Source organism: Tupaia chinensis, unplaced genomic scaffold, assembly GCF_000334495.1.
Source record: "Tupaia chinensis unplaced genomic scaffold, TupChi_1.0 Scaffold000195_1, whole genome shotgun sequence".
Taxonomy (NCBI): domain Eukaryota; kingdom Metazoa; phylum Chordata; class Mammalia; order Scandentia; family Tupaiidae; genus Tupaia; species Tupaia belangeri.
This window is the reverse complement of record NW_006159670.1, coordinates 253521-278391: the sequence shown is the minus strand read 5'-3', so window position 1 is coordinate 278391 and position 24871 is coordinate 253521. Positions and strand designations below refer to the sequence as shown.

At 51.8% G+C, this 24871-nt stretch overlaps 1 protein-coding gene across 1 annotated transcript in view; it reads left to right on the top strand.

Moving 5' to 3' along the window:
- EPB41L4A (erythrocyte membrane protein band 4.1 like 4A) overlaps nucleotides 1–24871 on the top strand; it is a gene marked incomplete at its 5' end in the record, with an annotated part of 306715 nt that overhangs the window by 263242 nt on the left and 18602 nt on the right. The window contains 3 exons of the mRNA XM_006146888.3: nucleotides 2611–2658; nucleotides 3432–3509; nucleotides 16955–17074. Coding sequence (XP_006146950.1) covers nucleotides 2611–2658; nucleotides 3432–3509; nucleotides 16955–17074 — 246 coding nt within the window. The remainder of the gene's footprint in view (nucleotides 1–2610; nucleotides 2659–3431; nucleotides 3510–16954; nucleotides 17075–24871) is intronic.

The window sequence follows — 24871 nt, the reverse complement described above, 5'->3', positions numbered from 1 at the left end:
TTTTTTTTTTTTTTTGGAGAGGGTTTTGCTATAGGGCACGTGCACTTGCCAGAAAGACAGAGAGACAGAAAGCGAGAAACCATCCCCGGGGGGATGGCCACGCCACAATCCCTTCTCCTCCATTCTCCTCTTGGGATCTTGGGCACACATGCACACATGCCCGGCGTGAGTTTAAGCCACTGGGTCTGGGACTCAAACCGCAGTCGACTACATGGGAGTCCAGCGATGCAGCCATTACGCCAACTGCTGGTTCCTCAATTAGTGAAATTTCTACGGAAGAAAAAGAACAGAAGAAAATATAGGAAACTATTAAAGAAGCAGTACAAGAATATACCGTAGAACTAAAGGGTGTGATTTCCATAGAGAAGAGCCCAGTGAGTTTTGGTGTACCAGGCTGAGAAGTTCGATCTGTACCAGAGTGTGTCCCCTTTACATTTCAGAGCAGTACAGTCTAAGGGGGTTTTAAAGACTTGAGTAGGAGGGGGATAAAGGATAGGGGAAAATACCCATGCATAAACAGTGACCACTCAGAACGCATTGGGTCACTAGACGGCAGTACTGGAGAAAGAAGACACGGTCCTGAGAGATTATTTTAAATTTAGAGTTCTAGATCAGCTAAACTATTACATGTCTAGAGTAAAGGCATTTTCAGAAATGTGATGTCTGAAACACACACACACACGCCCGCCATGCAGATTTATGTGTGTGTGTGTATTTATTATATAGCAAATATGTGTACAGGTGTGTGTGTGCGCATAGCAAATACATATATACACACGTGTACCTGCCATGCAGACTCTTTATTAATAGCTGGAAGATATGCTTCCTCGAACCAAGACAAACCACAGTTCCCAGAAACGTGGGCCCAAAGGCGTGCCCTGGACGGTGGGGAAGGGGTTAGTCAGAATGCCACCTGTGTAGCCGGGAGGGCAGAGGGCACCGGGCTCCGAGAGGGACGTGAGTGGCCTCGCGATCACTCGAGCACCCACGCGTGCCGGGGAGTTCAGCGGCCCTCAGGGCTTGGGCGAGGAGTTAGCGCCACGTCAGAGAACCGCGTAAGTGAAACGTGTGTGGCAAAGCAGGCAGTCGTCCTCAGGAGATTAAGCACCTACCGAAGAAAGGAGCGGTGGACCTGGAACATGGTTGAGATCATCTGGGAGCTGTGCTCCCGTAATTGTGTTAGTGCCAGCCACTCCGAATGTGATGTAAGTATCGAGACCACACGCTGACGTGGTGGCCTCTGAGAACCACGTCCGCCCCAACTGGAGTGGGTCGGCACGGGTGGTGGACGTAGGGGAGGGGAGGGAGCATGGGGCACAGGCTGGCTCTCAGGACGTTCGGCTCTGACGGAGACAGGGCCGGAGATGTGCAGGCGGAGGTAGGGGTGTTTAGGGAGCGCAGCCCTGACGGTGTTGAAGCTGATGAAGGAGCTTGGCAGGAGGGCAAGTGGAGCATCCGTGAGAAGGGGCCAGGCGGCTAGTGGAAGTCACTGAGCACACGCGGGGACGGACCTGGGCACACAGGCGGAGGGCTGGCCTCAGTCGTGAGGACCCGTCCATAAATAGCGGACGGGGAGGCTGGTGAGCTGTTTCCGTGGCAGGAAGAGGGAAGAATTCCATCCGATGGCTATTTTTTTCCTTTGGAAGGAGAAAACAAAGTCGGGGAGAGGGGTTGGCACTGCTCCGCAGGGCAGTCCGTAGATCCTGAACGGCACTGGGATGGCAGGCCACACAGGGCTTTCCTTAGGGTGCACGAAGGCGGCCTTAGATGTGACCCACGCCCCTCACCGGAGCTCCCCGCAGCGCCCCGCCAGCTGTTCAGGGTCGCCCAGAACTAGATGGTTGGACTCTAGGGGTTTTGCCAAAGAAGATGGGCCTAGGGACAGAGTTGGGAGAAGAGTGAGGGTGGTGTTGAGCAGCAGGGACCTGTCAGTCCTGGCGGGGCCACAGGAAGGGCAGAATGGAACCAGCTGTGCAGAAACCAGAGCTCCCACGCACCCGGCTCCCGTGCCGGGTCCACGTCCGTGCGGATTAGACGTGCTCATTCCTTTTATCCTGACAGCTCTGCGAGAGGCTCCTGAGAGCCAAGGTTCCCGGGAGTGCGGTGACGTGTTTCAGCGTCGTGGACGGAGGAGGGGGGACTCGGGTGGAGTCGTCAGCTCCGGAGCCCGCGCTGTAACCTGGTGGCCGGCTGACGCTCCACAGGGAGAGGAACAGTGACGAGCCCTGAGGAGCGAGGTGGCAGGCTGGGAGCAGTGACCATTAGTGATTGAGGTGACTAGAGAAGGAGAAGGGACTTGGGGGCCAGGGTGCAGCAGGAGCCCGCGAGCTGGTGTGTGTTACACGAAGGTAGAGGCTGGCCTGGCGGTTGCAAATGTGGAAACGACTGAGCCGTCACCAGGCGGGTGACCCCACAGGTCCTCAGAGCGGGGCTGTCTGTGGACCTTTCAGCCTCTGCGAGCCTGCGGGCTTCTGGAGCCTGGCGAGCCTGTTATTTCTAGGGCTGGCGACGGTGCTCGGTGCCCAGCGGGATGCGGGCAGATCGGCGTTCGCTGGGACCGTCCCGGTGTCGGACACTGTGTTAATGCCCTCCTCTGCTTGTTCTCTGTAGGAAGGCCCATAACAGCGGGGAGGACTCCGACCTAAAGCAGAGGAGGAGGTGAGCACGCGGCATGGGAGGAGCAGGGAGAGGGAGGGCGCCTGAGCGGGTTAGCCGTGCTCAGAGCTCAGGCTACACTGGGAGAGTTTTGGTTTCCCTGGTCCCGTGTCTCGGAGGAGCCGACTCAGGAACCTGTGGCCTGTGACAGGCCGCTGCAAACGTGGAGTGGCAGCCACACTCTTCCGCCCGCGCGGCAGCCCCCCTCTCGCTCTGGCGTGACGGGTCCACCAGCCGGTCCTCCTCGGGGCTCCTGAGGCTGCGGCCCGTGTTACCCGGAGGCCGTTCTCCCGTGGCGGAATGGCTGGAGGCCTGGGACCTCTCTCACCGCTCCCGTGGCCAGCCCGGGCTTCACGTGGGAGGGAGGCATCAGAAGCTACTGGTCCTGGACGGGCAGAGGGGCTGCCGTCCAGGACCATGTCCATGCAGGGGCAGGGACATAACTGCAGCTCTCTCTGTGGGGACGGAGCACATGGGACAGGCTTCTGTGCACGTTCAGCCTGCCTCAGAGCTTGGCGGGGCCAGCGTGCGAGTTTTGTTGGTGCCGTCGGTCTTCACGGCCCTTTCTGGAAGCACGATGATGTCTCCTCGGTTCGTTTCCGTGTTGTGCTGCGTTACTGTGTCTCCGAGCTCTAGGCTTCCTCAGATGCTCAGAAACGTGGAAGGGGGTAGGGTTTGGCTCGGTAATTTTGCTAAGCACCAACGTGAACGTTTCTGAAATTGTCCGTTTATCATAAACGTGAGTTTTTCCCATTGTTTTCTCACATTGTCCCCAGGTCGCGCTCCCGCTGCAACACCAGCAGTGGGAGTGAGTCGGAAAACTCCCACAGAGAGCATCGGAAGAAGAGAAACAGGTACGGCCTGGCGGTGTGGTGCTGGCCCCCGGGTAGAGGCGCCGGCAGAGGTCGAAGCCCGGGTCCCGGTCCCCGAGAGCTTGGCTCGCCCGCAGGTGCACCTCACCACACTGTGTAGACAGAGCCGAGAAGGAAACGTGGGACGCGTGACCCCAGCCTCACGTAGCAGCGCCCCGCGGCCCGCACCACTGGGGCTGGGCCTGGATGTGAACTTAGCTCCCGTTTTTCGTGGTGAATTCTACACCGTGCTCAACACCTGCACCCAACCACTTGCTGCGGAAAATGAAAAGCCTTTGGGGCCAGCATGTGGTGTGGTGGTGAAGGTGCTGGGTTCTCACATGGCCAACCACGGTTCGAGTTCCAGCTCTGACAGCTTGAAAACCACACCAGGCACGTGTGGGCACGCCCCAAGTCCCAGGAGAAAGGAGAAGGGATGGTGGCCTGGCCATCTCCCCAGAGGGTGATTTCTCACTTCCCCTCGCTTTGTCTCTCTCTGGTGAGCGCAGGTGCCTTGTGGCAAAAACCTGGAGAGAAATAAAGGACACCCTTCTGAGGCGGCCGTCAAGGCCTGCAGGCGCTCGTGGCCGGGGTGCGAGTGCAGCGCTCCTGTGGTGCCTCTGCCCTCAGGACTCTCCTTACGCAGTGGGACGTTCGAGACCCACGCTCCTCCTGTGTAGAATGCGCTGTACGGGGCAGGTGGTGTTACTCCCATGCTAACCGCTGTGGAAGGCCGATGACCAGAAAGCGCTTTCCCACGTGGCCCCGCACACTCCCGCGGAATCGCGAAGGACTCGCACACTCATTTATTTCACCTGTAGACGTTTGCCCTTGGCTTCCGCCCTTGCCTGGGTCTGTAGATGAGGTCTAGAGTCTAGATCTCGGGATGGCGAAATGAGAAGAAGTATGTCTTTCAGTGCTGGTCCCCACCTCTGCGAGTTCAGTGCGGCAGCGGTGACGGAGTACAGAGGAGGCGCCGGAGGAGGCCCCGACTAGGACGCTGCCAGCAGTGCGTGCCCCCGCGGCCTCGCTGCCCCCCCGTGGCCCCCACTGGCTCTCTAGATCTTGCAGAGCCCGCTATTCCGTGTGGGGCCGAGGTCGGGATAGCGCCCAGCCCTGCAGCCCAGCGTGACGAGGGGGCCCTCCTGAGGTCGGGCTTGTTCTGCAGAAGGCTCCTTCCAGGGGAGAGATGAATCTCTGCAGCCTCATCCATCTTGCCTCCCCTCGCTGCCAGTGTAACCAGCAAGCTCTCGTCCTGCCCCGTATACTTTTATTACAGGACTGTGACAGTCCTGCACGGGGCGCAGGGGACCTCGTGCACGCTGACGTTCTTCCTGCCGTAGGGCGTCCACGTCAGCCCCGGCTACCTCACTGCTCCGCAAACCAGGCACCGGACGCGCCTGCTTCCCCCACTCCGGGAGACGGGCAGCTCCTAGGCAGGTCGCTTTTCTGGAATGCTTTGGGCCTGGCCCTGGCGGCGAGGGCAGAGGGCAGCCCCACACAGTTCTGGAAGCCTGTGGGAAGGCTGGGTCCACCCCGGTGTGCCTGAGCGTGCCAGACACACGGCCATCCTCACTGGCTGCGGGCCGAGGGCAGGATTGTCGGGGGTTCTTATCCTTCTTTTTCTAAAGAAATAAAAAACCCCAAGAACTCTTTGATGGTCATGATGTATCCAGTGGCCCTTTGGACAGAGTAGATTTTGCTTTGTGGAGTGCGTGGTCTTTGGGGTGCAGTTCCCCATAGCCACTTTTTTTTTTGAGGGGGGAGAGGTTTTTGGTATAGGGTGTGTGCGCTCACCAGAGAGACAGAGAGACAGAAAGCCAAAAAGCGAGAAATAACCCCCCGGGGGGATGGGGTGCAGTTCCCCATTGCTATAGGGCACGTGTGCTTACCGGAAAGGCAGAGAGAGACAGAGAGACAGAAAGCGAGAAATCACCCCCCGGGGTGATGGCCATGCCATAATCCCTTCTCCTCCATTCTCCTCTTGGGATCTTGGGCACGCACACACACGCGCCGACATGAGTTTGAGCCACTGGGTCCGGGACTCAAACCACGGTCGACTACATGGGAGTCCAGCGACATGGCCATTATGCCAACTGCTGGTCCCCCCCTCCCCCTTGGCCACTTCTAGCTGGAAGTTTTTCTCTTTTGCATGAAGAAAGTCTTTCCTGTTAGCCTGGGGCCGCTCTGTGGGAACGTGCCAGGGGCTTGTTCTGCCCTGTGTTCCTGATTGGCCTTGGCAGCTCATTTAACCAACTTACATCTTAGTCTTCTTGTCTGGGGAGCAAGGACAGCGGCCCGTCTTTGTTGAGAGCTACTCTGGAGATGGAATGGGGCGAGAAGTGGGGCATCTCGGGCTCAGCAGCTCGCTCTCGAGAGCTCGCTCTGGAGTGGCTCCTCTCCCTCACCTGTCCTCTCTGCCACCCCCCTGTTGGCCCTTCCTACATTTTGTGGTGGGGGAGTCTGTCTCCATCCTCCCACTTTTCTATCTTTACATATTTGGTTCTTTTTACACCTGGCATTCTTTTTCTTTTCTTTTCTTTCTTTTTTTTTTTTTTAATTTTTGCCATAGGACACATATGCTTGCCAGAGAGAGACAGAGAGAAACAGAGAGAGAGAGAGAAAGTGAGGAATAACCCCCTGGGGGATGTCTACATCACAATCCCTGCTCCTCCATTCTCCTCTTAGGGTTTTGGGCACATGTGTCACACACCTGGCGTGATTCAAGCTGTCAGGTCCGAGGCTTGAACTGTGGTTGACCGTGTGAGAGTCTAGTGCCCTATCTGCCACGCCACCTCCTGGCCCCACACCAGGAAGTCTTAACCTTTGTTTTAGGTTTTAGGCATCTCCTAACCCCAATCAATTGTAAATAGAATTGTGTTTGCTTCAAGTGCAGTCCTGGGAGGTCAGGTCTGTAGCTTTTACCAGACTTACAGGGGTGCTGATGTCCTCCCCACCATTAGCATCGAAACCCGATGGGTGGCTGCTATTGGGAAACGAAGCTGATCTTTCAGCCAATGGCGGATGGGAAAGGTAAGAACACGAGCTTTTTCAGAGGTCGCTTACTTAGCCATGCCAGTTGGGGAGCACCTGGCTTGATTGAGTTTATCAGGCTGGCAGCTAGCCAAGAAGGGCACTGCACCCCGGGAGCTCTGTGAATGATCGGCTGTAGTCGCTGGCTCGAGAGCATTGTGGGTACTGCCCAGAGCTGAGCAAGGCCTGCCAGTCTTCTGGGCAGCCTGAGCCGTGGGCCGTGTCCTGGGCTGGCCCGTAGTGCACTGGAGGGCCCGGAGAGACTGAGAGTGGTGCTCTCCCGGGCCAGCTCTCCCTGGGCATATCTCAAGTTTAAGCCTCTGGCCTCCCCATCCGAGGCAGCGTCTGCAGAACACCCACAGCCTAGAGCACTCACCAGGGAGCCTTGCGTCTCTTGGTCACAGTAGGCTGCGTTGTGTGGCTGGGCACCGGGAAATTCGAAGCGGGAGGTTTGGGGAGGTGAGTGGCATGGGGTAGTGGTCTGGCGTCTTTTGCGTAAGCACGAAAGTGGGAGTCCCTCTGGAGCCTGGTGTGGACCGAGAGTGAGAGAAATGAGCGCTGTCTAGGTTAGAGCAGGACGGGAGGACGCAGGCAGCAGGGACCACTTAAACCCCTCCTCGATTTCACTCTGGGAGGTTTGCAGCCTGAACACACGAGTCACGCGTGTGAGGGTGTGCGTACGAGCACGCGAGGGGCCCGTGTGGCAGACCCGGTCCTGCTTTGAAGAGCTCTGTGGCCGAGAGCTGATTGCTGCACCCCGGGTCTTTGTCTTGTGTGCAAGGGAACACCCGCCCTGCCTACCTCGCGAGACGTTGTGAAGGGCCCGAGGCTGATGGACGTGCTTTGAAGAGTAGACTGCCTGTGTGGCACGCCCTGCCCTGCTCCGTCCCACCCGAGGGGCCTGCGCCCGGAACAAACGGCAGGCAGCGCTTCTACGGGAACTTGTTCGGGCTCAGACGTGAGATGTTCGCATTTCTTCCTGTCTTTCAAGTGTTTTCACCCACCCGTCTGTTAGAGGTCAATTAGTGTCCCAATAGAGGCTAAGATGTTTTTAAATATTTTAAATATATCTGTATGGTGTTTTATATTATTTTCCAAAAAAAAAAAAAGGCAAAGTGTTTTGGGGCCGTAAGTTCCGCACTGCACCTGACAGGACGCCCTGCCCGAGGAGGGAACCACAAAGAGCAGGGCTGTGCGGTTCTGCCCTGAGACTGCGCGAGAGGAGCATCGTCGCCCCTGTGCCCCGCGAGGTTGGCAGACTTCAGCCAGTGGGCTTTTCTCCCACGTGGCTGCAAACTGGTAACCGCTGGCTTGCAAGCTTTTCCTGCAAACAGGGTCGGCACTGTGGGGTGGAGAGGACAGCCCCCCAAAGCCAGTGGAGACAGCTGTGTCTCCATGCTGCAGACGCCGGGGTCTCTGGCTGCTGCTGTAATGGACAGATCAAGATTGAGGGCTTGATGGGGTGATTTAGGCTCCCGGGGCATAATGAAAGCTGACAGGGATGGCTGTGGAAGACAGAGCTGCAGCTCCTGAGGAATGTGGCCTGATTACTGAATGAGGCAAAACAGGTTCAAGAAAAATGAGGAACACAGGAGACTCGGAGGGCAGTTGCACCAAAGGTAGCTCATTTTAGCAGGGGGTACATACGGGGTAAGTGAAAGAGGCAGGGGCATCTTTAAGAGCAAATAAGAATAATGTATTGGTGGTGGGGGAAGGGGAGAAAAACAAATGGGTTTTTTGCCTGCTGGTCTTAAGGGAGTATGCTGACAGATGCCCGGAACCAACGTAAATTTCCCTAGGGAAGATAAAATACTCAAAAAAAAAAAAAAAGATTGCTTTATAGCAGGCGATCCAGAGACGAGTGCCGTCGACGGGAAGCGCACAATTCGTCGGGACCTGCCGATTGAGTTTTAGCAAGGGCATGGCCGCGTGAAGCAGTTGTCTGGCACATTGTGCTGGAGTTGAAGGTAGAGGTTTGTTTTGGTGACTGGCTTGCAAATATTGGGTCGTTTAAATAGGAAACATAGAAAAATGCATCGTGACTTTTCCAACGACCCAATACAGTACAAATAGAGAAACATCACATTTTAAAGCTAGAAAAGATCTTTGCGGTAACTTCGTAGATACACCGAGACCTGACCCGGGAAGGTAAGTGGTCCTGCCCAAGGTCTCTGTCAGACAATGGCCACGCGGGACGTGGAGCCAGGAGCTCACAGCAGCGTGAAGCCCCACTGCCCACCCGCTTTACAGAGCTGGGGTCCCGCATTGAATGAGGCTTTTCTCCGAGCTAGAAGTAAATTAAGAATTGGTGTGAGGGGGAGGGGGGTCCTATTAAAGGGGAAGGAGAAGCTAAAGGGCAAGGACAGCAACCCAGGGGGATTCGTGTAAGCATTCATTTGGTCCTGGGGAGAATTTGCAGGAGAGGCAGAATTATAATTGGGAAGACAGGGAAGAAGAGCCTAGGAATAGTCATTATCTTCATAATTGTTATCAGACGATTAGATGGCATTTCATCTTCTAAACCTTTGCCAACTTTAATTAAGTGTCAAAGACAGTTAAAATCTAAATTTCATGCTTGGTCTAGAAACATGGAAATGCAGAAGTTTGGTGAGTCATGGAGGAAATATATTCAAATTCTTTTATTTTGAAACATTGCTGGGAACCAGCAGTTAGCGTAATGGCTATGTCACTGGACTCCTACGTAGTCGACCGCAGTTCACGTCTCGGACCCGGTGGCTTAAAACTCACGCCGGGCGCGTGTGCGTGCATGCCCAAGATCCCGAGAAGAGAATGGAGGAGAAGGGATTGTGACCAGCCCCTCTGGGGGGTGATTTCTCGCTTTCTGTCTCTATGTCTCTCTCTCTGTCTGTTTGGCGAGCGCACGCGCCCTATAGCGAAAACCTCTCCAAACAAACAAACAAACAAACAAAAAACATTGCTTGAATTTATTCTTTTACTTTTTTTTTTTTTTGGTAGTTTGCTGCCAGATAGAGAAAGTGAGAAACTACTTCCCATGGCTGTCCTTTCTGCTCTGTTCACCTCCCGAGATTTGGGGCATGCTCACATGCGTGCCTGGTGTTTTTGAAGCCACAGTGTCTGGGACTCAAACTGCATAGTTGGCCGTGTGGGATCGAGCCACCTTCCCATTGGCTAGCTCACAAATTCGCTCTGTTCTAAAGCAGCCCTCTCCATGTTGCGGTGTACTTCCTGCCGCAACCGTGGTGCGCCACAGTTTTAGGTGGGGAGACAAAATATGATGAACATACACTTCCTGGACCAAAGAATATAAGAAACAAACATTTGGCAGTTTTTTGAGTTTTGCCTTTAAATACAACATTTGAAAATTAGTAGATCCCAGATAGAAATTAAAATGAACTCTTTCCTGGAGATTCTCATGGCTATAACGTAATAGCACGTTTAACTTTTTTAGAAGGTACAATGTCAGTACCATGTTTGCAGTATTTGTCTTCTTCACGATGTCAATCTCTACATCAGAATTAAAATATACCAGGAAACCTCTCGTCTGTCCCACACTTAAGAATAAACGAGGCTTCTCTAAGAGTCAGAATTGTGTAGGAGACGTGTCTTTTTCATTTAAAGATTTCTTTGTTCCCTCATTCACTCTAAGCAATCAAATGGTTAACCCCTTCCTCCTAAGGCCCGGTGCTGCCGTATTCCTGCTTCTCGGCCAAGGGTTTTTCGTTTTCACGAAGCTCCTGTGATTTCTGGAGCAGCTTGGCTGCGGCAGAAATGACACCTCCGTTCTTGTAATGAGCACCGTGAACCAGAGGCCCTGGGTAGGGTGTAATTTCAGACTTCATTACAGGCTGGAAGGCCACACTTCCATCGCTCAGGAAAACGCTGCCGTGCCTCCCCAGCCGGCCGTGCATTTTTAATGCATCACGTTAGAATATTTATGAAGCAGCATCGCCAGTAGACGGCATCTGTCTTTGCGACGTGTGGGTCTCAGCGTTTCACTGTCCTCACTAGAATTTTTGCTTAGAAAAATAACAGTTAGAGGTGCATACTATCATCTGAAATTCATTCTCATTTAGTCCTTATTACTAGCAAGGCACAGAAAATATGTGTTCTTATTTCTCAAGAGTTTTAACTTTTTTATCATAAAAATGAAGGGTATAAATATGAAGGTAACAGCTAGAAATGAGAACAAACCTTTATTATAACTGCCTTTCCTTTTAAGTGTCCCGGGAGAAGCGTGTGTGTGCCTACGTGAGACCCCAGTCTCGTTGGCATGTTTGACCTCTCAGAAATATGAGATGATTCTGGAGCAGGTGGTGGCATGGTGGTTACGGTGTCTGGATCCCACAGGGCCAGCCATGCAGTTGGAGTCCTGTTCTCGGCAGCTTGATGGTCACACCAGGTACATGTGTGTGCCCAGAATCCCGAGAGAGAGTGGAGGAGCTGTGGAGTGCTGTTGGCCCTAGGGGTTATTTCTTACTCTCTCTGTCTCTCTGTATCTCTGGGGAGCATGCATACCATATAGCCATTAAAATTATACATGTGTGGGAAGACCCTTACTTTCTGACAAATTGTAAAAGTCACCCGACTTTGACCTTGGTAGTGACTTTGTTTGGAATGGAAGCTGTCTGGAAGACTGCAGGGCTAGAGCTCCAGGTTCTGTGTCTAGGCTTGGCCTGGCAGTCCGGGCGTGGGTTCCTGCAGGAGGGCAGAGGCCATCTTGGCCGCCTGGTGATCTCGTCCCATCGATGACGCGGCCTCACCCTGGCCCCTCAGTCCGGGAATGTCCAGGCAGCTCCCTGAGCAGGAGGCCTGCAGTGACTGTCCGATTCCCGGGATGGCAGGAGCAGGCCCTGCCGTGCGAATGTGTGCACATACACACGTGTGCCCACGTGGCATTTTCAAAGAATGGTCAGTAATTGTGACCTCAGGTAGTGAACCTTCTCCTGTTCTTCAGATACTTCCAATACCGCGGCCCGTAACGGTGTGGGTTTCATTATAATTTATTCTGCTCATGCCAGGAGACGGGCCTGGGTTCTTAAATCTGAAAAATGCCATGACGGTATCCCATAATGTTCAAATAACGGCTTATTAGAAATGAAAACTTCAGTGAGGAAATACACACACTTCAAAGGCTTAGCGTATGTTACAGATAATTTTTTACTTAACACAGTTCTGGAGTCTAAAGAGATTTAAATAGTTCCTTCCTCCTAAGGAACCGTTCTTTTCAACTTGGATTGGCTTCACATTCTCAAAGTTATATGTGACATGAATATTCGTCACCTACCCACTGATTTGCGCTCCCAAGCAAACCCAGCTATCTCCCCGCGTCTATACTATGTGCGAAACGGGAGCGACATGCAGCTTTTAGGGCGGAAGTGACCGCAAACGTGTCTGTCCTGCCCACGAGGGTCTTGGGGCAGTTGTGCTGATGAGCGGCACCGTGGGGTGGGTACCTGGCAGCCCCAGGCTGCTCGCCACGGCCCGAGAGACATGCGTGGGCAGTGTCCCGGAGAGCTTCTGTAAATTAAAAGTGAAATGTTCACGGCCACTGAGGTGCGTGGTGGCTAAGGCCGCCGGGTCCCACTGGCCGATGGCACGATTCCCACCCTGGACTGGCAGCTTCAAAACACGCCGGGCACGTGTGCATGCATTTCCGTACTCCCAAGAGGAGACAGGGCTGTGACTCACTTTTCTCCTCTGCCCATCCGTCTCTGGTGAGTGCACACGCTCTATAGTAAACTGAAAAAAATCTAAATATTGAAGTAAGAGCTGTTGGCTTTGTAAGGAACGCTGGCCGCTGCAGGCGGGGCGAGGTGCCCCGGAGACTGGCTTCTCTCCCGTGGTCCTCGGCACCTCACCCGGAGACCTGGTCAGGAGGCCCCGCTGGGTCAGAGGCATCCTCTGCAGGCCGAGCGGGCCGCAGATGGGCTTTGCTACGTCCGCACAGTGCCTTGACGTTCAGAGTTAGTCGCCAGTACTCGAAAATTGGGAGAGCTCACTTTAAAAACTCGGGTTGGCAGGTTATCTTTTTTTAAAGTGAGACTTGGCAACACCTCCCTGAGATGGCTCTGGGTGAGTGCGGGCGCTCCCGGGGTCTCCCTCCCCTCTTCCTCATGTTCCTGCCTGGCCACGCAGAGCGTCCACCTGGTGCCCTCTGACGGGAGCAGAGCCAGGATGGCGTGTGCGTGCTCCGCTAGGGCGCTATGTCCCGTGTTTCATTTTCTGGACCCCCACTTTTCTATGTTAAAAAACAGTTATAGCTGGCGTGTATTAATAAAACCTTTAGTAATATCTGTGATTTCTTTTCTTTAGATTTTGGCATGGGGCGCATGTGCTTGCCAGAGAGAGACAGAGGGAAAGGGAAAGTGAGAAATTGCCCCCCAGGGGAATGGCCACAGCGTAGTCCCTTCTCCTCCAGTCTCCTCTTGGTATTGGGCATGTACATACATGTGCCTAGCGCGATTTTCAAGCCGTTGGGTCCTGGATTTGAACTGTGATTGGCCATGTAGGAATCCAGCATGCCACTTGCTGGTCCCCGTGTGAATTCCTTTTTAAGTTTAAGTTTCCGTTTGTTTCTGAAAAAAGACAGACAAACAGAGACAGTTAGGTGCACTTTCCAGAGTCTTGCCATGCCATTGTGCTCCCCAGCCTCCCAGCCAGCTGGGATCAGGGACACTCACGGAAGTGCCAGGTGTGTGCAGGTCGACGCAGGACCTGAACCTGGGCCCCCGGGTGGCTCCCCTGTCACGTGACCGTGCCCTGCTGCCTACACCAGTGCAGCTGACCCTCGTGTGAAATTTTAAGAGCATTTCAAAGTAAAATGATTTATTGTGTTTCAACTAGCATTTAGGACTTTTTGTCCGGGAGAGCTTCTGTAAATTAAAAGTGAAATGTTCACGGCCACTGAGGTGCGTGGTGGCTAAGGCCGCCGGGTCCCACTGGCCGATGGCACGATTCCCACCCTGGACTGGCAGCTTCAAAACACGCCGGGCACGTGTGCATGCATTTCCGTACTCCCAAGAGGAGACAGGGCTGTGACTCACTTTTCTCCTCTGCCCATCCGTCTCTGGTGAGTGCACACGCTCTATAGTAAACTGAAAAAAATCTAAATATTGAAGTAAGAGCTGTTGGCTTTGTAAGGAACGCTGGCCGCTGCAGGCGGGGCGAGGTGCCCCGGAGACTGGCTTCTCTCCCGTGGTCCTCGGCACCTCACCCGGAGACCTGGTCAGGAGGCCCCGCTGGGTCAGAGGCATCCTCTGCAGGCCGAGCGGGCCGCAGATGGGCTTTGCTACGTCCGCACAGTGCCTTGACGTTCAGAGTTAGTCGCCAGTACTCGAAAATTGGGAGAGCTCACTTTAAAAACTCGGGTTGGCAGGTTATCTTTTTTTAAAGTGAGACTTGGCAACACCTCCCTGAGATGGCTCTGGGTGAGTGCGGGCGCTCCCGGGGTCTCCCTCCCCTCTTCCTCATGTTCCTGCCTGGCCACGCAGAGCGTCCACCTGGTGCCCTCTGACGGGAGCAGAGCCAGGATGGCGTGTGCGTGCTCCGCTAGGGCGCTATGTCCCGTGTTTCATTTTCTGGACCCCCAGTTTTCTATGTTAAAAAACAGTTATAGCTGGCGTGTATTAATAAAACCTTTAGTAATATCTGTGATTTCTTTTCTTTAGATTTTGGCATGGGGCGCATGTGCTTGCCAGAGAGAGACAGAGGGAAAGGGAAAGTGAGAAATTGCCCCCCAGGGGAATGGCCACAGCGTAGTCCCTTCTCCTCCAGTCTCCTCTTGGTATTGGGCATGTACATACATGTGCCTAGCGCGATTTTCAAGCCGTTGGGTCCTGGATTTGAACTGTGATTGGCCATGTAGGAATCCAGCATGCCACTTGCTGGTCCCCGTGTGAATTCCTTTTTAAGTTTAAGTTTCCGTTTGTTTCTGAAAAAAGACAGACAAACAGAGACAGTTAGGTGCACTTTCCAGAGTCTTGCCATGCCATTGTGCTCCCCAGCCTCCCAGCCAGCTGGGATCAGGGACACTCACGGAAGTGCCAGGTGTGTGCAGGTCGACGCAGGACCTGAACCTGGGCCCCCGGGTGGCTCCCCTGTCACGTGACCGTGCCCTGCTGCCTACACCAGTGCAGCTGACCCTCGTGTGAAATTTTAAGAGCATTTCAAAGTAAAATGATTTATTGTGTTTCAACTAGCATTTAGGACTGACACTATATGGGTCCAGAAGGTGGCATGGTGATTAAGGCACTGGACTCCCACATGACTGACCATGGTTCGAGTCCTGGCCTCCATAGCTTGAAACTCATTCTGGGCACGTGTCCATGGGTGCCAAAATCTTGGATGAGAATGGACGAGAAGGGATTGTGGTGTGGCCATCCCCCTCGGGGGGTGATTTCTCGCTTTCTGTCTCTTGGTTTTTCTCTGTCTCTCTGGCAAGCACACAATCCCAATAGCAAGAATTTCTCAAAAAGAAAAAAACAGGATTGACTCTAGCAGATACCCCTGTTTCTTTTTATTGTTTTAATCTCCAGAGGGTATGCGCATTTGCCAGAGAGAGGGCACACCCAGAGGGGCATGTCACACGCAGCAGCCCCCTTTCCTTCGCTGTTATGTCTTACTGAAATTCCAGGCACACACACATGCCCCTGGAATGTTTTTTAAGCTGCCAGGGCCAGGATTCACACTGGTCAGCCACGTAGGATCCAGCTCTCTGTAAAGTGCTTGGCTGCTGTGTTTTGGGGCTGTCCCATCACCACTCTTTTTTTATTATAAACTTATATATATATATATTTTTAGAGGTTTTTGCTACAGGGTGCGTGCGCTTGCCAGAAAGAGAAACAGAGAAATCACCTCCCAGGGGGTGGTGATGGCCACGCCGCAATCTCTTCTCCATTCTCCTCTCGGCATCTTGGGCATGCACGCACACGCGCCTGGCATAAGTTTAAGCCACTGGGTCTGGGACTTGAACCACGGTCAACTACATGGGAGTCCAGCGACATAGCCATTACACCAACTGCTGGTCCCATAAACTTACATTTTTAAAAAATTCTGCTAGAGAGCATGTGCACTTACCAGAGCAAGGCAGAGAGAGAGAGAGAGAGAGAGAGGGAGAGAGGGAAAGTGAGAGTGCTCCCCCGTGGTGAATGGTCACACCACAGACCCCTTCTCCGTTTCTCCTCTCAGGATTCCAGACACACATGCACACGTCCCCAGCATGTGTTTCCAGCCACAGGGTCTGGGGCTAACCATGCTGTTAGCCATGCTGTTGGGTGGGAGCCAGCCACCTTAAGCCACCACACCATGCGGGTCCACAAACTTCAATGTGTTTTAAATGAATTTTTATTTGGGGACCAGCAGTTAGCGTAATGGCTATGTCACTGGACTCCCACGTAGTCGACCGCGGTTTGCGTCCCAGACCCGGTGGCTTAAACTCACGCCGGGCGTGTGTATGTGTGTGCCCAAGATCCCAAGAGGAGAATGGAGGAGAAGGGATTGTGGCGTGGCCATCCCCCTGGTGGGTGATTTCCGGCTTTCTGTCTCTCTGTCTCTCTCTGTCTGTCTGGCAAGCGCACGTGCCCTATAGCAAAAATCTCTCCAAAAAAAAAAAAAAAAAGAATTTTTATTTGATTCATTTTTTCTTTAGTTTTTTAAAAAAGTTTTGCTATAGAGTATGTATGCTTCCTAGAGAGAGACAGAGACAAAAAATGAGAAATCATCTTGAGGTGGGGGGGTGGCCACCCTGCAGTCCCTTCTTTTCCATTCTTTTCTCAGGATTTTGGGCATGCACACGTTTCTCAAGCCACAAGGTCTGGGACTTAAGCCACAAAGTCAGCCATGTGAGATCCAGCCATCCAAACCACCGTGCCACCCGCTGGCCCTTAGAAAGTTTAAGAGGTGGAAATCCAGAAGTAACCAATATATTTTTACATGTTTAAACTTGAATATTTTAGCATATACTTAAATGTGTATGAGGAAAATGGAATTAAAATGTAAGTTTATTGGGGCTGGCAGGTGTGGTGGTGAAGGTGCTGGACCCCCACTTGGTGAACTGTGGTTCGAATCTCGGACCTGGTGGCTTACTTGCTCACCTTTCCTCTCTCTGTATCTCTCTGGTTAAATGAAAAATTAATAGTAATAAATAAAATAAAATAAATAACATTTTTAAAAATCACAAGTTTATTTTGGTGCAAAAAACTTTCCTGAAAACCATGCAGTGTTTTCATAACATGTGCTTTCCATGAGCTTTGGAGACCCCTTGGAAGTGCACGTTTACCGACTACCGGGTGTATTATCGGGTGTATTATCGAGTTACTACATTCTTAGCTTTCAGATTATAATGAAATTGCTGCTGCTTAGGTAACTTTTAAAGGCAAGTTTAACAAGGCACTTTGTATGGGTGTTAACGTCAGACTAATGGCTTTTCTTTTCAGAATACGGCAGGAGAACGATATGGTTGATTCAGCGCCTCAGTGGGAAGCCGTATTAAGGAGACAAAAGGAAAAAAACCAAGCGGACCCCAACAACAGGCGATCCAGACACAGATCTCGCTCGTATGTGCTCTTTCTATCTCGGTGGGAAAGCAGAGCTCAAAGCTGCGCGCAGTGCCCGGGTCTCCTGCAGCGTTTAGCTCAGCCTCGGTTATTCTGAGGTCATCTTTACCTTCTTAGCTTGTGACACTCACTCACTGCATTGGAAGCATAGATATTGGAGCACAGCCAAACAAACGGTCATGGAGACAGGACTGTCAAAACCACGTTTTTGTGCTGTGCGGTGCTGCGCTGAAACAAAAGCCTCCCTTCCGCGAGTACGTGGGCGGGCGCCCTGCCGGCTGGTGGAGAAGCACCTGCGGCCTCGGTCTGAGGTCTGAGCGCGGTCTCCTCCGGGAGGCGGCTGTGCCTGCCTTCCCCGCGCCCTCCACTTGGGAGCGGCAGCGAGCGATCCCGCTCACCGGGCTCCTCGGTTGCTAGGCAATGTTTGCAAGGCACAGTTACCCCGGGACTGAGGTCGCTGCCCTCAGAGCTAATCATCCATCCGCGTGCTGGTAGTGTGCGTTTGTTATTCATCACGTGCATCGTCAAGACAGCCCCCCACCCCCTTCCCAGTGAGCCAGAACTAACCTCAGACCCCCTTGCCACTCTGCGGGTAGCTGGAGTCTGGTGTAGCCTGCTCGTGGGCCGGGCAGCAGAAGGGTGCTGGGGAGCAGATGTTGAAGCAGCCTTGAGCAGGAGCTGGGCAGCTCTGGAGAGAAGGAAGCCGTGAGCGGCAGACGGGGTAACAGAGGCCAGGGCAAAATCCAGAGGGTGTGCCCAGGAGCCTACGTGGGCCGCTGTGGGTCCCGGAGGGGTCGGTTCTTGTCTCAGATGCATTGCCCGTGGATTAGAAGCTACCCCGGGTATGTGTGCTGGAGTCTGTCAGTGGTATCCTCGTTCTGGCTCCAGGGTGTTTGTCAGAAACCCCAGTGAGCCTAGGGTCAGCAGAAAGCAGATGTTAACAGAAGGTCCATTCCTCTTTTGCATGCATGCCCAAAATCCCAGGAGGAGAATGGAGAAGGGATTGTGGTGTGGCCATCCCCCAGCTGTGATTTCTCACTTTCCCTTTCTCTGTCTCTGTCTCTCTTTCTCTCTAACGGGTACATGCACCCTAAGGCAAAAACATCTGGAAAAAAAAGGGAGTTTGATCTGGGAACTCAGACTTTGCTGAGGAAGTTTTAACCAGAAGACCAGAACCCGAGACCAGACCCAGCATAGTCCTGGTGAAACTTTGGCCCCACGTTTTCACTTCTCTGTGTGAAGTCTTTCCCTTTTAAATGTTGCCAGAGGGCACGTGTGAGCCCAGGAGGGACAGACCGAGGCTGCGGGGACGAGTGAGGAAGCACCCCATGCCATGTACCTGGTGTGAGTTTCCAGCCTCTGGGTCCGGGGTTTGCACCGTGGCCGGCCTGTGGGAGTCCAGCGCCTAAACCACTACACTCCCTGCTGCCCAGAATCTGCTGGTTTTGAGATTCATCATGTTCCTCTGTCCGTGGTTATTCAGATTTTTTGGTAATAGTTCATTATATGAATATACCACAATTTGTTTATCCATTCTCTTTTTATTTGTGCTATTTATTTATTTTTTAGTTTTGCTGTAGGGTGTGTATGCTTGCCAGAGAGAATCAGAGAGCCTGAAAGTGAAAATTCACCCCTGGGGGGCATGGCCACACTGCAGTCCTTTCTCCTCCACTCACCTCCCGGGATTTGGGGCATGCAGGCACACGCATCCGGTGTGATTTTAAACCATTGGGTCTGGGACTCAATCACGCAGCTGGCCGTGTGGGACCAGCTGCCTGAACCTCCGTGGGACTGCTGCCCTACCCAGGCTCTTCTGACAGGCATGCGGAGTGCTCGCAGTCGGGGCCGTTGTGTTGAAAGCTGCGATAGACGTTCTACATTCTGCTCAAGTACATCTTTGGAATTTTTTTTTTAAGAGAAATTTCTGCTATAGGGCATGTCTGCTTGCCAGAGAGATAGACAGAAACAAGAAATCCACTCCTGGGAGGATGGCCATGCCACAATCCCTTCTCCTCCATTCTCTCGAGATCTTGGGCACACACACACACACGCCCAGCATGAGTTTTAAGCCACCGGGTCTTGGACTCAAACTGTGGTTGACTCGTGGGAGTCCAGCGACATAGCCTGTACACCACCTGCTGGTCCCTGGAATCTCATCTTCCGCCTTGAGTAAATACCTCAGAGGGGAATTGTTGGGTTGAGGGGATTTGTGTGTCTAATTTTATAGGAAACTACCAAAATGACCTCCAAAGAGGTTGTCTCATTTTATCCCCCAGCAGGGTGTGAGAGTCCCCACTCTGCCCTTTCTCGCAAATACTTGCTCCTGTCTGCCTTGTGAATTTCCGCTACCGGAGAGGCTGACGCGGGGTCCCGGTGTGGTTTTCATGAGCGTTTCCTGGATGACTATGTGACGCACATTTCTGGTGCTCATTGCTTATTTTTATATCTTGAGATTTATGCTGTTCAAATTTTTCCCGTTTTGATTGGGTTGTCTTTTCATTATTTATTTGTAGATTATTAATGTTTTCTGGGTGAAGTCTCTTTTCAGATATATGTATTGTAAATACTTTCTCCCAAGCTGTGGTCAGCCTTTCCATGTTCTTCTGTTTTTCCTTTATGAGCAAGAGATGGTGGGAAGTAGGGGAGAGAGAATGTGAGAGAGGCAGAGGGAGGCAGTTTTGACGGTCTCACTGTGCCATGGCCCTCCGTCAGCCTCCCTGCTAGCTGGGATTACAGGTGTGCACACCTGCACTGGGAGTGTTCAGGTTTGTCTGGGAACCAAACTCGGGCTTCCCGTGTGGCTTCAGCTTGCTAAGCAGTGACAGGACCTGTGTGCTACCACAGCTGGGCCTTTTTTTTTTTTTTTTTAATGAGAGGGAGGGAGAGAGAGAGTGCACGCACTGGAGGGTGGAGAGAAAGTAATAGAAACATTTTTTCCTTTGAAAAAATCATTTCAGTTTTACTTATCATTATCACTTCATTTGTTATAGAGCACATGTACTCACCAGAGGGAGACAGAGGGAAAGTGAGAAAGCAAGCCACCAGGTCCAGGCCTAGAACCGCGGTCTACCACGTGAGATCCAACACCTTAACCACCATGCCACCTGCTGGCCTAGAGACATATTTTTAAAATATTCTGTCAGAGACGTATGTCCTTGCCAGAGAGAGCCAGAAAAGCACCTCTCACCCCACCAGGGGGGCGGCCGTGCCACAATCCCCTCTCCTCCGTTTCTCTCTCCTGGCAGGATTTTACACACATGCATACGTGTCTAATGTGCTTTTCCAGCTGCTTGGTCCGGGACTCAAACTGTGCAGGCAGCTATGCAGGATCTAGCCAACTTAACCACCATGCACTGGCTGGCCCGGAAGAATATTTTTAAAGCTCATTTATCACATATGTGAAAGAGACAGAGAAGACAGGCAGGCAAGCAGACAGACTGCACCCCACAGGGTCTGGCTGCTGCGCCCCACCCCGGTTTCAGCCTCCATACCTGGGGTACTTAGATGTCTCCAGACACAAGCACACAACCTTCCATGCAGTCAGCCTTGCACGGCCGCGTTTTCCTGCTGTACCCATATCCAGCCCTGAGAGGTGGTTTTTGTTGTTGTTGTTGTTTTGCTATGGGATATGTGCGTTCATGAGAGAGGTGGAAAGTGAGAAATTACTCCCAAGGAGGGATGGAGATGCCATAATCCCTTCTCTGTTCTCCTCTTGGGATCTTGGGCATGCATACACACACGTCCAGAATGATTTTCGAGCCACCAGGTCCGGGACCCGAGCCATGCAGGCGGCCACTGGTATCCAGCTCTGAACCTCCACGCCACCTGCTGGGCCCCAGAGATTTGCCACAGTGATCCTTCCTGTCCTGGCCTTGAAGCCCGCTGCGTCCCAGGCCCAGCCAGTTTCTGTTGATCCAGGAACTGAACCCGGGTTCGCACGTGGCCTCAGCCTTGCAAACCAGCGCCCTCACGTCTGCACCACCACGCCCGGGCCCGCCTTTTCTTGCTTCTAACATTGCTTTTTTATTTTTTAATTTTGACAAAGACTGAAATACTGTATTTTTCATTTATAGGTAAGGCCTTTGTTGTGTGTCTTAGGGAATACTTGTCTGCTTTGTCTTTGTCAGGAAGACCGTGTCCTGGATTTTTCCGGCAGCTTTGTGATTTTGCTTATGTGTAGGTCTGGGATCACCTAGGATTACATGTTGTCTCTGTGTGAGGCAGAGGCAGGTTTTCTCCCACTGGCTGACAAGCCTTCACCGAAATGCTCGTGGCCTCTGTTGAAACCAGTTGACTGCCACTCGCAGGCCAGTTTCGTTCCGTGGATCGATTTGTCCGGAGCCACTGTGCTGTCTTGGTTACCGTAGCTGTACAGTGAGACAGAAATCAGGCAGTGCGGATTCTCCTGCTTTGGGCTTCCTTTGTATTTCTTCCTACATTGATTTAGCTAGTTTAGGTTACGGCCGCTCCTCACTTAATGACCCACCTGTTTAATGACCGCTCAGACATAACGACCAGTTCTCCAGCGCGGGGACCCCCTTTCTCAGTCTGTGTGATCTGGGTTTTTGTCTCGTTTCCTGGTTGCTTAGTAATCACTCCATGAAGCGTTCGCCATCGTGCAATACTGTCCTTTCATTTATACCTTATTATACATAATAATGCACCTTGTAGGTCATAATTGCACTGCATTGATATTACTGTGCTGTGATCTGTATGAGAGATGACATGGGGCTGGCGTGCTGTCCCCTGTCAGCTACTGAAACACGTGTGCCCCCCGTTGCCCGGACGTGCCGCAGGACACCTGCCCTAAGCTCCTTGCTCGTCTACCAGTTTACTTAATGACCTGGTGGGAATGGAGCTCGGTCGTAAAGCGAGGAGGGAGAGTGCATGTATTTGCATTCTTATGTGACTTTTTATAAAAACAATTATTTATTCAACTTTTCATTTATCATTCATTTAATTTGACCAGAGAGAGACAGAAAGAAAGAGACAAAGTGAGAAAGCAAGCCACCAGGTCCGGGGCTCGAACTGCAGTTGGCCATGTGGAAGTGTCCAGGGCCTTAACCACCGCACCACCTGCTGGTCCCTCTATGTGACTTTTTTTTTTGGAGAGGTTTTTGCTATAGGGCGTGTGTGCTCACCAGACAGAGAGAGAGAGACAGAAGGCTCGAAATCACCCCCCAAGGGGATTGCCATGCCGCAATCCCTTCTCCTCCATTCTCCTCTCTGGATCTTGGGCACGCATGCAGATGCGCCCAGAGTGAGTTTTAAGCCACTGGGTGTAGGACTCAAACTGCGGTCGACTACATGGAGGTCCAGCGACATAGCCACTACGCTAACTGCTGGTCCCGCTCTATGTGACATTTTAGCCTTTTTTTTTAAGGTTTTTGTCATAGGGTGTATAGCTTGTCAGAAGAGACAGAGGGCAAGTGAGAAATCACACGCTAGGGAGGATGGCCACTCTACAGACCCTTCTCTTTCATTTTCCTCTTGGGATTTCTAGCACGCACACACCTGTACCTGGCATGACTTTCAAGCTGTCAGGTCTGGGCCTCAAACCATGGTCAGCCATGTGGGAGTCCAGTGCCTTGACCACCGTGTCACCTGTTGTTCCCCAGCTTATTGGTTTCTATCATCACCTCCACCAACAACAAAACACTATGGCTTTAGACTATGGATTATTTTGGAGAAAATTGATACTGACTCCTTTTAGCAGTGTTTTATCATTTTCATTACAGAATTATTCCATTTATTTTCTTAAACTTAATTATAAATTTTAATATTTTTAACGGTATTGAACTGTACATTTCAATACTTACATTTTCTGATTGTTTGCTGGTATATTAAAAAACAACTCAAGGGACCAGCAGTTAGCGTAATGGCTATGTCGCTGAGAGAATGGAGGAGAAGGGATTGCGGTGTGGCCATCCCCTCTGGGGGGTGATTTCTCGCTTTCTGTCTCTCTGTCTCTCTCTGTCTGGCGAGCGCACATGCCCTATAGCAAAAACCTCTCCAAAAAAAAAAAAAAAAAAAACTCAAAATAAAATACTGATGTTTGTGGCCAGTAGGTGGCAGGCTGGGTAAGACACTGGACTTTGACATTAGCCATCCGTGGTTCGAGTTCCCCACCTGGTGGCCTGGAAGTCACACTTGGCTTGTGTGCATGAACGTCCAAAATTCCAGGAGAGTGGAGGAGAGGGGATTCCGGTGTGGCCACCGCCCCTGGCGGGAGGTGATTGCTGACGCTCCTTCTTTCTGTCTCTGTCCAGTGAGTTGCATGCGCCCTAAGGCCCCTGAAAACACAGAATACCCATGCTCTGTCTTATCACCAGGCAGCCTTGTTAACTCCTTCTTAGGGCAGTTCCACAGGGTTTTCTGTAAATAAGCTAGACTGTCTGTGGGCAGAGACAGTTTTCCTTTGTTTCTTAGCCTTTCACCTCTCCTTTCTGTTTCCGATTGTACTGGCTAGCTCTCCCAGTGCCCCGCTTGACTATAGCTGACTGGAAGTGGTCGGTGGGAAGCAGCCACCCAGGGCCTCCTCGCTCAGGGGAAGTCCACTGTGTCACGTTACCCACATGCCGCGTGTAAAACCGGGGAAACTGCCGGTGTGTCAGCTGATTCTTTGACTTTTCAGTTTTTACCATAGGGCACGCGCGCTAATCAGAGAGGCAAACAGAGACAGCGAGAGAGAGAAAGTGGGAAATCACCCCGGGGGCTTGACCGCGCCACTGTCCCTTTCCCTCCATTCTCCTGGGATTTGGGGCACACATGCGCACACGTGTGGCGTGATCGTCCAGTTTGTTGAGAGTTGGGAAGGGCTTTATTTTAGTTTTATTTTTTATCATGAAAGGGTTTTGAATTTTGTGATGAGCTCCCTCCATATCTATTGAGACACTTTTTTTTGTTCCTGTGGCCCTAGTTACATGTCTTTGCATTCCTAGGAGAAGCCCGCTGTGTCTTGGTGGGTTCTGTTTGGTAGCATTTATTTATTAAGATGCTTTTAGTATGTTCATGGAAAGCATTGATCTAAATTTTTCTTAGTGTTGGGGTTTTGGTAACAAGGCCATATGGGTCATTTGTAGTAATCTGGGAAACATTCCTTCTTTGTCTGCTTTCTAGATGAACTAACGTGAAGCTAGCAGTTTTCCTGTCTTATCGTCCGGTTTTGGGATCACTCTCCAGTGAAACCATCTCTGCCTGGAATTTTCTTCATGGAAATGTTAAATTCCAAATTCGATTTATCAGTTACTGGGCTATTTGTACTTCTACTTGTTATGGGCTGGTTTGGGGAACTTGTGTTTTCGAGAGAATTTGCTGCATTCATTTTTGTTGTCCAATCTTTTAGCAAAAATTTAACATCTGAAATGTGATGTCTTTCTCACATTTTCACCTCTGATGTTGGTAATTTGTTTTCTCTTGACTTTTTTCTTAATCTATTTTTTTTTTCTTTTTCCTTTTTGTCATTTTTTAGTTGTTGTTTTTGCAATAGGGTGTGTGCACTCACAGGAAAGCATCAGACAGACCGTGAGGAAGCACCTGCAGGGGGATGGCCGAGCCACCATTCTTTCTCTTCCATTCTCCTTGGGATTTGGGGCGCACACACATATGCCTGGCATAGTTTTCCAGCTGCTGGGTCTGGGACTTGAACTTCTTGGTCAGCCATGTGGGATCCAGTGGCCTTAACCACCATGCCACTAGCCATCCTTCTTAACCTATTTTTCCCAGAGAAGCAACTTTGGGGTTTTTTTTTTTTTTTTTTTTTTTTTTTTTTTGAGGTTTTTTCTCTGTAGGGCGCGT